The following is a 12,495-nucleotide window of genomic DNA, read 5'->3' as shown; positions in this document are numbered from 1 at the left end:
GAATGTCTGTCCATCTGCGATGCCTACTGACATGCCAAACTCATGCATGCTCATAGCATGGCATTTGGAGAAGGCTCCGAGATGGACCTGGTCCTGTTTCACAAGTAACTATGAATACTGAGAGTGGTTCACCTCTTTTTGACCTGGTTGTTTCCCATTTCTCTCAGCTCTGGTGATGAAACTAAACAAGCTGTTTCCATTTGGCATTCTCAGGGCATTGCCAAATGCCGTGACATCTGAATTGCTAATGGTATAAGGGACGGGGTCTTCACAGCTCACAAGAAACCCCTCTTCACTGAAGTATTTCCAGTAAAATGCTTAAGTGGTTAATTTTTTAGACAGCTGTCTCTCTCTCTGCTCCTCCACCAAAAAAGCTGAATCTAAGGCATATATTACCTGACTGTTTCCCTTTTAATGCAGTCAGTTCATATATAAAAAAATATTATATTTGGGGTTTTTTCCTGCTATAAAAACCGTAAGTAAGGGCTGTGGATGGAGAGAAGGGAAGACTGGAGCTCAAGGGCTTGCAAAGAAACCTCAAGCTTAAGTCTGCAATGCATCTGGAATTTGTGCAACAAGCAACAACCCAAAGAGGGGAATCTGTGTTCTAGAAATGGGGGATTTATGAATCTAAAAGTAAAGAGGCTGTATGTATATCCATCACCTTTACTTACCAGCTGCCATAGTCCTTGCCATTGCTCCCAGAAAGACCAAATCCCAGGACATCACTACAGCAAAGATGTGGTTTGCTAGTACTGGAACAAACCTTGGAATCCAAAAATTATGCTGGTGAACCCCAGCAATGAATTATAACTGGATGATCCAGCTTCCCCTTTCGCCCTGGAAGGTCATGCCTCAAGACTAATACGCTGGCAGCAAGGACATCAAAGTGATGTAGGCTTGGATGGTTCTTGTTGCCAGTGGAAGGGCAGCCTCCAGAGCGTTGGAGGACATTGTTCGAGTCTGGGGGGAGGAAGATGTGGGACTTTGCAAGTGAAAAGGCCAAACTGAGAACAACACCAAGAGTTCTTTTAGGTGTCATACAAAATGCCAGAGTGGAATCAAGGAATGCAATGCAATGCCCAGAGAATGGCTTAACTTTGCTACATGCCACCTCATGCACACAATGCCAATATTGGAACATTCCCTGGACAACAAGAAGCAGAATGCTTCAGATCAAATTCAGCCCTGGCATAACTGGGTAAAGCCATATCAAAGCCATGGTGTTATACCAAAGCTCAATTTAGTCCATTGAGTTGACAAAACAAAAAACAGGGGCCATATGTTTAGCCAAAACACTAGTCAAATATTTCACATGGAGTCATCCAAGCGTGTGGGAGTCTGCAACACTTCAGTATGACTCCAAGCTTGGCTGCCTTGCAATCAAGCCCACACTTCCGTGCTTTCTACACTCCCTCCCACCCTTCCAGCACAGTGCATTCCAGTTCATGGAGTATTCCCCTCGCAGCTGTGCCTTTCAACACAAGAACTGGGTCCAACACAGCACCTCCTTTCCACCATCTCACCCCTCCAGCCCTGCCAAGGAAACGAAGTTGAACGCCAGGCTGATCCATTGCACGTGGCTACGGGCTTGGCACTTTTTAAACTTTGAGGCAAAAGGAGATTTACAAAATTAAATAAATAAATAAATTAGCATGGAAAAATAAACAAACAAATAAAACCAAATTAAAAATATTTCTGAATCTCTACAAAAATAAATAAATACATAAATAAATAAATTAAATTAACATGACAAAACAAGCTGAGGGCTCCCTGACCCCAACCTTCACTCACATTCAGGCCCTCCCCTCCTGTTTTTGCACTGGCACGTCTCTTTGGGGTATCATGGAAGTAGGAGAGGTAGCCCTGATCAACACATGACCCCTGGTTGAGTTTATACCCTCATACAGATGCCATTCGTGTGCTGGCACCCCTGAAAGGTTTCAAACGCTCTGCAAGGCTCAGAAAACCAAAATACTTGGTAGGAATGGAGAGAGAGCAAAAGACAGACAGACAGACTACAAGAATAAAGTCTGTTTCGTGGGGCTATCCAAGGATGGTGTGTTGGCCAACAGGGATGAGAAGCAAGGGGGAATGGAGGATGGAAGTCACGCTGAAGGGCAGATAACAAAAGCCACAATGCGATGCTCGCACTTGGTGTTCCCCTTACAGAGGCAGATCAGTGCTGTTATGCCGCGTTTTCCTCGAAGTCCCATCATCTCTGGGCAGCGCCCTCTGCAAGTTGGACATGGCTGCTGTCTTTTTGAGGTCAATGACCGCGTAGGAGTCCGTCCTGCGGGCTGGATGGGTAGCAGGAAGCGGGGCGCAGGGGACCTGGGGTTTCTGGCACCCTTTGTGGGGGTCAGCCTCCAGCTCCACCTGGATGTAATTGAGCTGCCTCTGCTGCTCCGGGCAGGGCCGGCGGAAGTCGAAGTTGAAGATGCTGGGCGTGCAGTTGCGGAGCTGCTGCGGGAAGTTGCCGTGGTGTAGGCTGCCATGCAGCACAGTGCTCTCCGAGTTCATGTAGTTCTGCAGGGGGTCATCTTCACTAGGCTCGCGGTAGCCATTCGGGGAAGGGGTCAGCGCATCCCCAGAGTCCTCATCATCCTCATCCTGCCGCAGGGGCTGGCACTCCCACACGGGAGGCAGTGATGGCAGGTTTTCATAGTGCAGCAGGGCTGTCCTGCGGTGAGAGCAGCTGTTCAAGCCCAGGTCTTCCCGGGTGAGTTTCAAGCGACCGCTGTGCCGGAGCGAGGCACCCCCAGGGGGGAGCAGGCCATTTATGTTTTCATACATGCACTTGGGCATGGGGTACTTGTCCTTACACTTGTTGTTGTTGTTGGGAGCACAGATATGTCCCCCGCACTCCCGGTGGTGCCGGCAGCAGCTGTCACATTTCACCATGTGCCTGCAGCCAGGGGCAGGACCCAATACAAACTTCACCTCCCCTGGCTGCAGGAAGACTTGGGGGTTTCGGTCCTCCAGCGAGCAGCTGTGGTTCCTGTGAGGGAAAGGAGGATGGACTTCAGGCAAGGTGTGCATACAGTGCCGGCCTCTCATCTCCCCCTCGCCATTGGTGGTGTTGACGTACGTGTGGGACTGCAAAGAGAGCAAGTGGGTTTTAGGAGCAGAAGAATAACAGCAGGAAAAGAAACAAGACAAAAACGTGGCTGGTGGATGAGCGCCTACAGGGGAAGGATAACAGGTTTGGAAGCTGATGAAGCAGAGGTAGAGGATGGATCCTTGGTGGTTGAAGAGACTTCGGGCAATGGAAATCAGGTAATTCGTGGTCTGAGAAGCAGAGGCTAGAACTTGACGGGGGGTGGGCCTAGCTAAAGTAAAATTACACTCACCACAACAACTCTTACGCACTAACTATGCAGCATGTGTGGAAAGAGGAAAGAACTTAATTTCCTGTCACAGATTTAACTTCAGTTTGAGGAGTGGAATGAGCAAGATATGAGCTTCCAATCACCTTCCTACAACAGTACTCTTCTAATATAATAAAAAAACCCCAGCAATTATTATAACATTCCTGTAAGGCCTCCTCACTGCCCATTAGTCTGAGTGGATTCTGCTTCTTGGTCCTGTAAGTCCCCACACTTTGGGGGCTGTTACATGTTGGGACTGATACATGACATTGTGATACACATCTTTAAAAGAAAATCCTTTTGGCATGACCGACTCGGGCACATGGGATGGTCTGAAACAAAATACCTAGGCTTTGTTTTTAAACAAGTTTGGTTAAACCTCTGACAAGGAGTACATGCATTTCCAGCTGCACAGGCTTTTTCATGAGATGTCTTCTTGAGCTGCTTACATAAATGTCCTAGAACACCATATTGGAGGTGCCTAGGTTTGCCCAGTTTTGCAGGAAAAGATACCAAGATGCTATTAGAGACAAAATATAATGGACCGGCTGGCTACAGTAAGTCCTAGGATCCTAAACAGAGAGCAGAGGGAGTGCAGTAGAAGCAGTTAGCCAAGTAGCATAGTGAAGCAAATGCCATGGGAGGGCCTGAGTTTGGGCATCCAACCTTGAGCCCAGCTTGGACTTGCAGCCGCTGGGAAAGACATGAGAGCAGCTCACTCAGTCAGACTAAGAGGGGGAATTACTTGTTCCTGGGTGCAACCTAGCAATTTTCAGTAAAACGACTAAGGAGGAGCAAGTTACAAGGTAAAATGGCCCCCTGGAGCTATGCAGAGGTATAGGTCTGGCATTCCAAGGCTCTACACAGAACTGATGTGCTACATATTCCCCACAGCAACAACTATCAGGGCTTACCTGCTCATCAGCCCCGATGAGGGCGTGCGTAGAGTCCTCCCCAACAGAGGAGTGCCTCAAGCTGCTCATGGAGGGGTGTCTGGTTGTGGAGTAGGATGGGGCTTCCCCAGGGAAGCTGTGAAATCCATTGGGGAACCCTGGAACAGTGTACCCCAGAGCTGAGGAGGAATGGTAGAGACACATGCATTAGAGGCAAAGCATTACCCAGCCCTTGCATACAAGCATAACAACATGGCACAATGCTTGGCTCAACAGGCAGGTCAGACAGCAGAACATGGTTGGCTGAGGTAGGTGCTACTACATCAGTGTGTGGCCTAAACATGCTACTAGGTCTCCTTGGATAAATTCAACAGCTTGCAAGTCCCTGCTATTCAAGTGGGAAACACTCAAGCAAACATGAATTCCTCTAGCTGGGGTTTTCTTCAGGAGCCCCCTCACCTCCTATTTCTTGGAAACAAGATCTCACACCCAGCAGATGGCTGGGGCTTTAGGAGGAACATACTGCATACGACAGGCGTGGTCTGAAGCACCCAGCCCAGAGGTTAGGCAGCTAATCCCAGCCACCAGGGTTGTGCCCTTGGCTAGAGGGCTACAGAGGCCAGGCTGGACCACCTTCCTATATCCATTTCCCCTCCACCCCAGGCATTCTAGAAACCTTACTGCTGGGTGTCCGTGGGGTTCGGGACAGCTCACGCTCAGTAGGGTGACTGCTCCTAGTGATGATGACTGGCTCCTCCACCACGTTGATGCTGTTACACTGCATCAGGTCTTGCAGCAGGTTAAAGATCTCCTCTGCTCTGGAACACTTGAAGGCAAAGATCCCTGTGCAAACAGAAAGAGAGGAGTGGTAAAGGAGAGGGCAACCTCATTTAAGTAAGAAGGAAAACTGGTCCTCTGAAGGCAAAAGAGTTCAAGAACTGATTGTAAAGAGGTTTTCTACTTAACACAATCAACCTAAGCTTGGTAGGAGAGATTAGACGAAAAGAGATTGGACACTGAAGTCACAGGAATGTTCACCCTCCAGTGGGCAGGATAGATTTGTTGGCAATACAGCAGAACCCAGATTTTTCATATAGGGATGGCCTGAAACCTGCTTAATAAAGGAAACTGCTAAATTGAGGATGAGCCACAAAGCTGGTTGCTCCAGCTACATGAAGAAATGGCATACTCCAAAATAAAAGCTACAACAAACAGCTGGAGCGCCTCAGCAGTCCCCCACAGCTATTTGCTGTAGCTGCATATACCCCGAATTCACAAACACACACTTCCTCACAGGGGAGGGATGGCAAGAAAATTACCCCTGCAAGATACCCAAGTTTATTATATAAGCTCTCGTGCTTCCGGTTATAAGACACCACCACAAAAGAGGCTTTTCCAATAGGCAGGCTGAGTTATAATGGCTCATTAGGAAGTTTCTTGCGTCTTCCTCTGGAAGGTGAGCTACCAGCCAGTGCTCAAAACAAGGCACAGATGACCGATTTGGCTTAGGTATTCCTATATTCCTCTACACATAAACACATGATTTACAAGGCAATGTTCTGCACCATATTCTTGGTATTCAGATAAACATTGCCATGACATTTCTGTATAGCAAATCCTCTTCTTGTATCATTAAAAACATAATGTCACAGTCACTATCTGATCAACTAGCACATCTATTACCAACCTTATAATTAGCCCCATTCAGAAATAAGGCTATAGTTATCATACAAGAAAGATCCTGCATTGGCAGAGGCATGGACTGGAGAAACCAACCGTGCTTGTTCCATCTTTCACTTTCATTATTTCATTTCTCCTGAAGTCCAGGTCAATTCCTACTGTCTGTAGGCCTTGTTAGGCAGGCCTTGAAGAGTTAAATTAATATAGCCTCCTAAAGAAATGGTAAGTGAGACTGTTCGGGAGTGGGCTGCAGCTGTACAGCAGGAGCAGCTGCTAGAACTAATGAGGGAGGCCAGGTAAGAATGAGGGCAGGTGAGAGTAGTGATTGGCTGTACCTGTCCAGCTGGCTCAGTACCAGACAAGATTACAGAAATATGTGTATGATGAACCAGTTAGATCAGCAGTTTTCAACCTCATTAGACTCAAGGCACTACTTGGCAAATGCCAACACTTAGTTTTCACTCATTTTTTGACTACAGAAAAATAACAGAGCAATTCTTCTGTTGCAAAGAATTCTGAAAGGTCGCAACAGATCAGCATGTTTTAACACTGTGGATTCCTATTTGAAACCTCTGGGTTTATCTTGCGAATTATCTTTGCACATCTAAAAGTTCTAACATTGGTTGAGAACCTTGAGTTCGATGAATCATGTACTAAGAGTTAGGCAGTAAAGACTGCATAGGTCCCAGATCCTACCTAATTTCATGTTCAGCATTCTGACTGGTTAATAAACATATGATCAAGGAATGCATCGATACAATTCAGTGTGCGTTAGCTAGTGACATGGCATTTATTTGCGGGCAGAAGATGGATTCATTTGAAAGAGACTCTGAATCTATGTACTCTTACATATATCCTCTCTGTTGGCCAGCTTGATCACCTTGCTGGCAGGGAATGAAGCTAATCTTGTTACACTCACTCTCTCTTGAAGCATGTTGCAGTCAGGGTTGACAGCCCCTTAGAAGCAATAACTCTGTCAATGGAAGTCTTTCCATTGACTAATGGGAAGTAGGCCGGGGCTCTGGAATGCATGAGAGGGTGGGGGAACAGCAGTACAGTTTGAAAATGCATCAAATTAAATGATAACTCCCTGGATAAACATCCTGACCAACAGCTAGCGTGTGCGAACCAACCAACCACAGGCCAGCAGGCACATACACGCACAAAACCCATAGCAACGGGGACCGCATGGCAACAACAGCTGCTACTCTGAAGAAAAATGTGAAAAATATTCTTGCCAAAAATATATGTATCTGTCTTATTTAATGAGGATAGGAGGAGCAGCAGGGTGGAATCATCAAAACAAAATCAATTAAGCGAGAAAATTTCCTACGAGGGAGGAAAAGCAGCACAGGAAGTGTTTTTGCCCTGTGTGCACAATGGCTTTTCTCTGATTTATATCTGCATAGAGAAGATTGATGACTTAGCCTGTGCGGGCTGAAAATGTCTTGTATATCAATGGCTCTGCTCTATCCCTGTGATCCAGATCTCTAAAGAAAACCAAAGCAAACAGAACTGCATTCTAATGACAAAGCAGGCAAACACAAAGACACAGTTCCCCCTGCTGACAACTGAGAAGCATGCGACTCAACTATAGGAGAGCCCCATTTATATAAATATTATAGAGTAGCATATGGCATTGCAAATTTACACAGCACTTTATAGGCAAACAGAGAGCCATGACGAGGCCTAGGGGACTCGTCAACATACTCGATACAAACTGAGGAATGTAACTTTTTTTAGCACTAAGCGCCAAGAATATGATCATCTCTTTACAAGAGAAACACTGACAGACTGTGTTCACTGGCTCAGGGACTAATGGAAAGCGTGGGACAGTGGGAGTCAGGAAACCTGGGTTCTCCTTCCAGCTCTGCCACTAGTTCAGTAAATGCCCCTAGGGGAGTCACTGCAATTCACCATGCCTCAGTTTCCCCAGGAGTCAAATGATGCAGATATGAAACTCCCACTCTCCCCACCTTGTAAAGTGCTGTGAGATCCCTGGATAGAAAGCATTACAAAGCACTGACTATTAACCAAAGTGGAGGGAGACAACATAAACCATTAGGAAGGCTGGAGGAGGACAGGGTTATTTCTTAAATTACTGATATCACCCACTCCCTTTTTTCATTCTTTTCAGCACAGAAAAGCCAACCCCAGAACTCCCTCTGCCACCTGGCTTCCCATTCAACTCAAACTTCATCCCCAGTTTGTTTGGCTTCTGATGGGATGCAACACACCACAGAAGCAATATCCCAAGTTACGCTTTAAAATTACCAGCATTAACAGTAAACACTTACAGGTATTACAACACCCCAGGAGTGGGATACTGCTGGCACTCGTAAAGATTTATTAGATACCAAAAGCAGCAAAGAAATCAGCACCAAGGCAGCACACAAGCAAGAGCTGTGCAGTCACTACCCCATTAAGCAGGGACCATCCACGCACCCTGTCCGGTCTGGCAGCGGCGCCCACTCTCAAAGGAGAAGAGGCTGGAGTCATAGCCATAGCGGCGCAGGCAGAGGTAGGGCCACCTGACAGCATCACGCTTCCGAGTGTGCAAGATGAGCTCCGTCTGCGTCAGCTCCATGATCCCAGATCCCAGCTCGTTCCCCTCATCGTCCACGTTTGTTACCTGCGGAGGCACCAAAGTTCACGTCAGGAAGCCCAGCGCACTGTAGCAAAGGACACCTTAGGGACTATGGCTTCCTCGAGATGCCAAGGTGACTTGGCGACTGCAGCCTCCTCAGTCCAGGTAGCATACCTCAGGACAGGCATGAAGAGCAGAGAGCTCACACTCGCTCCGACTTTCAGCCTCCCTGCTAAACAGCAGCAACCCTACTTTCACAATGCAGAGATCTGTCTATTAGACGCTTGACCAAAATCTGCAGACTCCTTTTGCACAGGCCACCCAGCTAGAACACAGAGATAACTTGACACCCAATGCAAAAGGCTCCACAACATAAGCCACCCAATTTCCCCTCCATAGGGCACGTTCTCCCTCTAACTCCAAGGAGATGAACCTTAGCACAAGTGAAAGTTTCACTGCATGCAGAGGATGCACCCTTCAAGAAGAATTCCCAGCTTAAAATCAACACCACATTTGCAAATCACTCCCTTCCCTGATGAAGACCTCCCCAAGATGAGCATAAGCTTCTTACTTCCTTAAACGCACAGATTCGCACTAGACTCAGTTGGCTTAAATTCATAGCAGCTGCTCACACTGCAGGGCTTTTCCCTCCAGGAGGAAGGCAAACTTACCTTAAACTTGGTGGGGTGGTTGTCCGGGATGCTGTCTCTGCACAAGTAGCTACAGCAGCTCCCCATGACGTCAGCATACCAGGTAAGCTCTGGGAGTAGGAAAAGAAGACGACAAAGGCATAAATCCAGAGATTTCACATTTTCAAGCCATAAAGACCATCTCCCCCCAGTCACTGACCCACTAGATCCTTACCCAGTTGTGGCCATCAGGTGATTTTTTTTGTGGGGGAGGGGAGGAATTCCCACTTCAGTCCCACAATCCTCTGCTAGGTGTCATGGTAACCAGGATGGCAAGAAGTCACCTGAAGCACCATGGAAATTGTCCCATTTTTCACCTGATAAAAACACAATTTAAGAGAACAGAAATTGAGAGCACAGAACACTTGCTATCAGGTAGAGGGCTAATTTTTCCCCAAAACTCTTAACACTTTCTAAAATATGACTCGGAAGGAATACACAAACACAATCAGTGCTAAAAGTATTGCTCAAATTTACTTTTATGCAACACTCAGCACAGGCCAGCATTGCAAAACTCTGCACACCTGCTATGTGCTGGCAAGGATGCATGTCAGGTGTTAAAGTCTTTGCAAACCTCCTGGGGAAAGAGATTAGACAGGGACAGTGAAATCCAATGGGGACCTTAACAGCATGAATTACCCTCTGGGGGCATATTAGAGCATGGGTTTAAGAGAGCCAATCCACCATACAGCAGGTGTTTGAATTGATGGGGATGTTAGCGGGAAAAGCAAAGGGCAAAGCCAACTGATTCCAACTTCATCAAACAACCTGATGTCGGCTGCTTTTCCTGCTGCAGCCTTCTCGGTTAGTGAATAGCATCCCACTTGCACCGCTCCAGTTCAGTGCAGGTTACGTTGCCACACACACCCATATTCCACTCTACAGACACGTTCGTGAATTTGGCAAAGATGCCTGCACCCGCTTGCCCCTGAATGAGCTAGACCCAAAGGCAATATATAGTTGACTGTTAAGGAATTAGCTCCACATTGCTCATAAAGAAAGCGAGGCTGGGAACACAGATGGAGAAATGAATTGTCACACAGAAACACAAGCACTTTCTGCCTCACTGGGTAACTGCAGACAACTACAGCCCTCAGCCAAGTCGGAGCATTGCAAAGCCTTGCCGGCAGCTTCACCTTGTCCCAACTCCTGCAACTTCAGCAAGAGCAAAAGGCTGTAGCCCACTCTCCTGTGGGGTCTGGGAAGCGCAATCACATTCCTCTCCCCACCACCCACCCCCAAATGTCAAGAATTACACAGGTTCCCTGCTCACTTCAGGAGCCTTTCAACCCCAACTTGTTTGTTAAGCCCTCTCCATAGCCCTGTTCTAGTTAACTTCACAAACTTTCGCTGCAAACCTAGATCTAGATTCCTCTTCCATCTAATCTGGTCACTGGTGGCACAGCTTTCTCCTTCTGCCATCAGAACCATTTCTATTGCCCCCGGCCTCTTTAGGTCTCCATCGAACTTCCAAGTTTTGTACAAACCATCTATTTTTTTCCCACCTTTTCCTTCCTCTCCTAGTTTTTTTCTGGATCTTGGCTCAAGCTCTGGGAACTGTTTGCAGTGGGGGGTTATAGTTTCCACTGGAAGACTGCGAGACTCCCTGCCTCGAAGATCCTTGAAGAGCCAAGTCAACCAGTCATTGCAGCCTCATTGCTGAATATTTTGCCAATGTCTATTCCATGCAAATTCCTAGGTTAGAACTTTAGTCTCAGTACACACTTCTTATGACTCTGTTTCCATGTCCAGATGTGCCAACTACCCAGATCCCTTGGGATGCATACACTACTGAACAAAACCCTGGCATCCTTGCACCATGCAAGTGCCTTTTGCATTTAAACACTGAACAGACCATTTCTTGCAATTTCCTCATGCTTAATTGGCTCTGCTTTCTACAAAAAACAAACCAGCTGCATTCCTTAGTACTATGAATACCTGCAACTGTTCAGCTCAGCCAAGAAAATAGCATTCTCCTCAAAAGATGCAGGTTTCCATGCACCTGCCTGCCTCTCTTAAGGGCTACAGTGGAATATGCTGACCTCCCACCTTACAGATGGAGTCTGAAGTCACACCTGGCAAGTTTTCTTGTGACATCCATTTTCTACTTAAGGGGGGGGGAACAACAAGTTAAGTCTTGCAAAATAGGAAGTAGGCATCCAACCTGCACTGACAGTCCACAGAAGTTGTGCGCCTAACTTCTGGGAGTGCTTTTCAAAACCTCTTCCAAACATTTTTAAGAAAACAGAAGGAAAAAAAAATAGCCGTATAGAAAATTCCAGCTTTTCCAGTTGCCTACCCAAATCTCAACTGTTTTTATTGGGAGCTTTTATTAGATACCTTATAGGTGTCTAACTCAACAACTCCTTTGGACACCAACAAAACCTTGAGAAACACTAAGCAGAGGCTACCCAATTTACGTGCATGCCGACTAAGCACATAATTCCCCTGCATAACAAAACCAGTCCTAATACGTGGAAACTGTGTAAGCAGTCAGCAAACACTAGTTATCCACGTATCGGTTAAGGGCACAAACTTCTTCAGTGCAGAGAAAATTTCAGCTCCACTGAAATGTGCATCTTAATGGCATTCTGGTTAACGGCACTTTGTAGCTACGACTAAGTTTAACCGTGCCAGAAACGGACAAGAATAAGCAGCCGTCAAAGAGCTCTTGGTTGGACACTTTTTAAACGTGGGGTCGGCCAGTCGTGGAGAAGCCAAAGCACGACAGCGCAACGCTGCCCAGGCGACGGGAGCCCTGAAACGAGGCTTCGAACGGCAAGCCTAGCTAAAACTGACTATCAAAAGCCTCGAGTCTCAGGGGAGCTGCCAATACCCAGCACCGACGGAGCTGCCTGTGTGAGCAGCGCCTTTCCTACGAAGTACTGACGAGCGCTCGCTCCAGCAGCGCTCGTTTTCCAGCCCCGCGGCCGGAAAACACCACGACTCGCCCTCGTCGCAACAGCTCCACCTCCTCTCGCCTCGCCTCGCCCGACCCTCCTTTCCCGCACACCCTTTTTCCCCCCTGCAACGATCTCCATCCGATCAAACAACACGTTTGCGCGGCGGGAACGCAAGCGGAGCAGACTCCCTTTCACGCCTCTCGAGGGGGCGAAGGCGGCCGCCGGATTCGCCGAGTGAGACACCTTAAGCTCCCCGTAAAAAGCAACCGAGATCCGAGTAACGCTGGCATTTTCCTATCGTTTGTTCCTCCTGGAGGGGCAACCGGCTGACTTACCGGGTGACAAACCTATCTTCAAAAACAAAACGAGTGC

The 12,495-nt window shown here is 47.4% G+C and overlaps 1 protein-coding gene across 4 annotated transcripts in view; it reads right to left on the bottom strand.

The window, feature by feature from the left end:
• Nucleotides 1-6: 6 nt before the first annotated feature.
• FRS3 (fibroblast growth factor receptor substrate 3) overlaps nt 7-12,495 on the bottom strand; it is a 13,208-nt gene continuing 719 nt past the window's right edge. For 2 of the 4 annotated variants that reach the window (XM_006025054.3, XM_006025053.3), the window contains exons 2-7: nt 9,396-9,537; nt 9,203-9,291; nt 8,390-8,576; nt 4,946-5,107; nt 4,286-4,443; nt 7-3,099 (exon numbers count right to left, since the gene is read on the bottom strand). In XM_006025054.3, the coding sequence (XP_006025116.1) occupies nt 2,167-3,099; nt 4,286-4,443; nt 4,946-5,107; nt 8,390-8,576; nt 9,203-9,268 (1,506 nt within the window). In that variant the 5' untranslated portion in view covers nt 9,269-9,291; nt 9,396-9,537 and the 3' untranslated portion in view covers nt 7-2,166. Of the gene's footprint in view, nt 3,100-4,285; nt 4,444-4,945; nt 5,108-8,389; nt 8,577-9,202; nt 9,292-9,395; nt 9,538-12,458 lie in introns of all 4 variants that reach the window. The other 2 variants (XM_025205810.1, XM_025205812.1) reach the window with 2 other exon arrangements.

Source organism: Alligator sinensis, unplaced genomic scaffold (assembly GCF_000455745.1).
Source record: "Alligator sinensis unplaced genomic scaffold, ASM45574v1 scaffold872_2, whole genome shotgun sequence".
Classification (NCBI taxonomy): Eukaryota; Metazoa; Chordata; order Crocodylia; family Alligatoridae; genus Alligator; species Alligator sinensis.
This window is presented reverse-complemented; position numbering and strand designations above follow the sequence as displayed.